The sequence below is a fragment of the Crocodylus porosus genome, unplaced genomic scaffold (assembly GCF_001723895.1).
Source record: "Crocodylus porosus isolate Cpor-Errol unplaced genomic scaffold, CroPor_comp1, whole genome shotgun sequence".
NCBI classification, from domain to species: Eukaryota; Metazoa; Chordata; order Crocodylia; family Crocodylidae; genus Crocodylus; species Crocodylus porosus.
In genome coordinates, this window is record NW_017728914.1 from 32,317,159 (window position 1) to 32,320,214 (window position 3,056).

Here is a 3,056-nt window from a genome sequence, read left to right on the forward strand (position 1 = left end):
TCAGTTCAAGGGGTAAATTTGAGCCACCAGTTAAAATTTTGCTAACTTGTAGTGAGAGCATTTGAAATATAAATACAGACACTTGTACTGCCTTTTTTAGTTGTATTTCAAAGCAGAAAAACACTCTTGCAGCTTATATTAAATCCATTTACAATGCAATATGTTGACTTTTCCCCCAGCAGTCTGATGTCCTGTTTTCTTGCCAAACAATACCACCCAGTTCAGGTGGTTCCCATTGTGTTTATTTTCAAACAACATTTGGCTATGAAACTGTTGCAGGCTCCAAACAGAATTTATGAATCTAGCCCCTGGCTTAAAAATGTCCCTTAATAAATGTTATCCCACCCAGTATGGAAATGAGACCTGGAAGATTAATCTAGACCTATGCAGTCCTGCCACTAGATGGTGCACATAGTACAACTGTTATGTATGTTATATTAGGCAGTGGTGTATACTGTTTTTTTTTTCCTCATCACTAGAAACTGAAGTACATATTAAACAATTACTTCCTTGCTGCTGCAGTAGCAGGACATTGGCAGTGCCCTCCTCTCTTTCCCCTTGCTTCACCTTATGGCATGTTACAGGCCAGAAGTTCTTGGTATTTCACTGGCTTTGGCTATGCTTTTTAAATGTGCAGAATTGTCCTTTAAGAATATATTTGCGTTAAAATGTAGAGCTGGTGAAATCTTACATCGTTTCTAGCATTTGCCAGCAGCTGTTGCTGAGTTGGCAGGTGTTTAAATTCAGCCTGTACAAATTCTGCTTTCTTGGAAAGAGAATTGGAAAAGGCATAGTTGCATAGTTTAGCAACGGTAGAATCATTTTAATGCTTTTCTTCCACCATTTTAAATCTGCTTAACTTTGTTTTAAATGATAGGACAGCTAGTCAAGTGTGAACATGGACTCTTACTTGACTCTTCCTGACTTGATACTTATTTGGAGTCCAGTTTACTAGCAAAAAATGAATTTTATGCAAAATATCATGGAGGTACTAAGGGTTCTTCCTGTAGTAAGAGTAAGATACAGAACAATTGCATGCATCCCTGCAACTGATAAAGAACAGGAAAGAGCTGCTCATGCCTCCCAATACTAGTAATGCTCGGACAGCTTTGGCTTCATTATCTTCCACTAAGCTAGATAAAGCCATTGTATAAACACCGTGTGCAGGGTCACTCTGACCACGCACAGAGTAGTTAATTCCTGCCTGTCAGTGTTTGGCCTCTTCCTTTTGACTTTGTCAATGAAACTATAGGCACCTTCATCACACTTGAATGATTTCTTATGTATTATTCCCCCAAGTTTAAAAAAAAAATTTTGGAAAGTTCAGCTAATTTAAATCATTCCAGAGCTTGTCAACAGAAAGTGTCTATTACCCTTTTTTATAGATGTTAACTTTCTCTAAAATAACAAAACAGACAGGAAGATGCTTTCATATTTATTAAATTCAATACTAAATCTCATGTTACAGAAAATAAAAATGCAGTATTTGGTTCTTTAATGAACAAGCCCCCTTAAACATCAAAGGGTGATTTGCAGTACACTGCTGTCCTTTAAAGATAAAGAAATAGATGTAATGTAGATAGATGTGTGTATATACAGATGTATCGGGGGGGGGGGTGTAGAGAGAGAGAGAGCGAGAGATACTATGTCAACCAAAGGCTTAATTGCACATTTTGAATCATAGCTTTAACTTAGGAAAGACTCCTATGCTTTTGCTCTTTGTGTTCATTTTCTTGGTGAAAAATCAGATGCTGGGTTTATTATTTTTCTTTCCCTTCTTCCTGTAAAAGAAAAGAGTAACTCTCAATAGTCTAAAGAACAGTTTTGACCCAACTGGTAACCAACTATCCTGTGCAAAACCCTAGAGCTAAAATTGTAGTCTTTGCATTGCCTTTCTCCTATCCCAGTATTCTCACTCTGAGTATGCAAACTTAAATGGGTTGGAGTCCATACACACACAGACAGTCAGTCTCTCTCTCTTTCTCTCTCCAAGCCATATGGTCTTATACATGTCTAAGGTTCTTAGCTGCTGTAATAATACCCTGACCCTAAACTGTCATGGTATATACATATTATTTCTGTAAAACTTTGGACACAAAACAAGGAAATATAAAGTTCAGTTACAGAAGATGGAGTAATCTTACCTGATGAGCTGCTGGAAGATTGTTTTAATCTGTGTTGCTTTGGGATCCAGGCATATTTGTCTGCCAGTTTTCAAACTTACACTGGAAGAATCATTTTAAAAAAAGCCTTTTAGAATAATGTTTAGAACCTTTGATCATAAAATTTTATTTTCAGTTATAGTAAACCTGAATCGTACATTATTTCCACATTTTCACAAGAGGTAGATTCAGGGAAGATTTCTATGGTCTTGATTTGTTTGTGACCGAACACAATTTTATCTGTAGTCTGAAGGCACAGGCATCTTGCACCTTTCATGTTTATTCCTGTAAATACAGAACAATAGCCGCATCAGTTAATGCGGCTTCTTTGGTAAGCACATCAAGTCCCTAAACAAGTTGAAATCCATCTTGGCTTAAGTTTCAAACTTTTGGTTAAGTTAAGTTTATGTGGGGTTTTTTTTAGTTATCTGCTCTGTAACAGTCAATTAAAATATGAAAACAAAGCAAAGAAACTTACTGTATGAAGCAGTTAGAGTGATGAATGCAAGTATAACAATTAGCTTGCACGCCATCCCTTCTGTGAGATCTTTCTTCCTCTTCTGGGTAAGACTCATTGTGTTGACAAATCTAAAGCTCATGCTGGTAGACCACAGAGCCAGTAGCTTAAATACGTTATGAATGTAGTAGCATCCGATTCTAAATGTACAGCTGTGGAAATGTCAAATACGGTAAAGTAGAATATTTTATTTTTATCCAGTGTTCATTTAATGGAAAAACATATTTTAAATGTATTTCCAGTATAGGGCGAGATTAGGCAATAGTGTCTAAAGATTAGGCTAGTGGTTTTCAAATTTGTGGTCTTTAGATTACCAATGATCGGTGCACTTTATTACCAATAGGATTCTTTTTGCCAGAGACCCCCAGGGATTGACA

General features: G+C 36.6%; 1 protein-coding gene across 1 annotated transcript; it reads right to left on the minus strand.

The window, feature by feature from the left end:
* Positions 1 to 1,302: 1,302 nt before the first annotated feature.
* LOC109310294 (alveolar macrophage chemotactic factor-like) lies at positions 1,303 to 2,812 on the minus strand. The gene is made up of 4 exons (XM_019535387.1): positions 2,641 to 2,812; positions 2,321 to 2,447; positions 2,145 to 2,225; positions 1,303 to 1,781 (listed from the first exon to the last, which is right to left on the minus strand). Exons 1-4 carry the CDS (start codon positions 2,759 to 2,761, stop codon positions 1,745 to 1,747), a joined length of 366 nt encoding a protein of 121 aa, XP_019390932.1. The 5' UTR covers positions 2,762 to 2,812; the 3' UTR covers positions 1,303 to 1,744.
* Between the last annotated feature and the right edge of the window lie 244 nt (positions 2,813 to 3,056).

Coding starts and splice junctions, on each gene's coding strand:
- LOC109310294 (XM_019535387.1), bottom strand. CDS start 2,761: ATGAGCTTTAGATTTGTCAACACAATGAGTCTTACCCAGAAGAGGAAG. Junction 2,448..2,640: donor CACTCTAACTGCTTCATACA/GTAAGTTTCTTT, acceptor CTGTATTTACAG/GAATAAACATGAAAGGTGCA. Junction 2,226..2,320: donor TGTGAAAATGTGGAAATAAT/GTACGATTCAGG, acceptor TGATTCTTCCAG/TGTAAGTTTGAAAACTGGCA.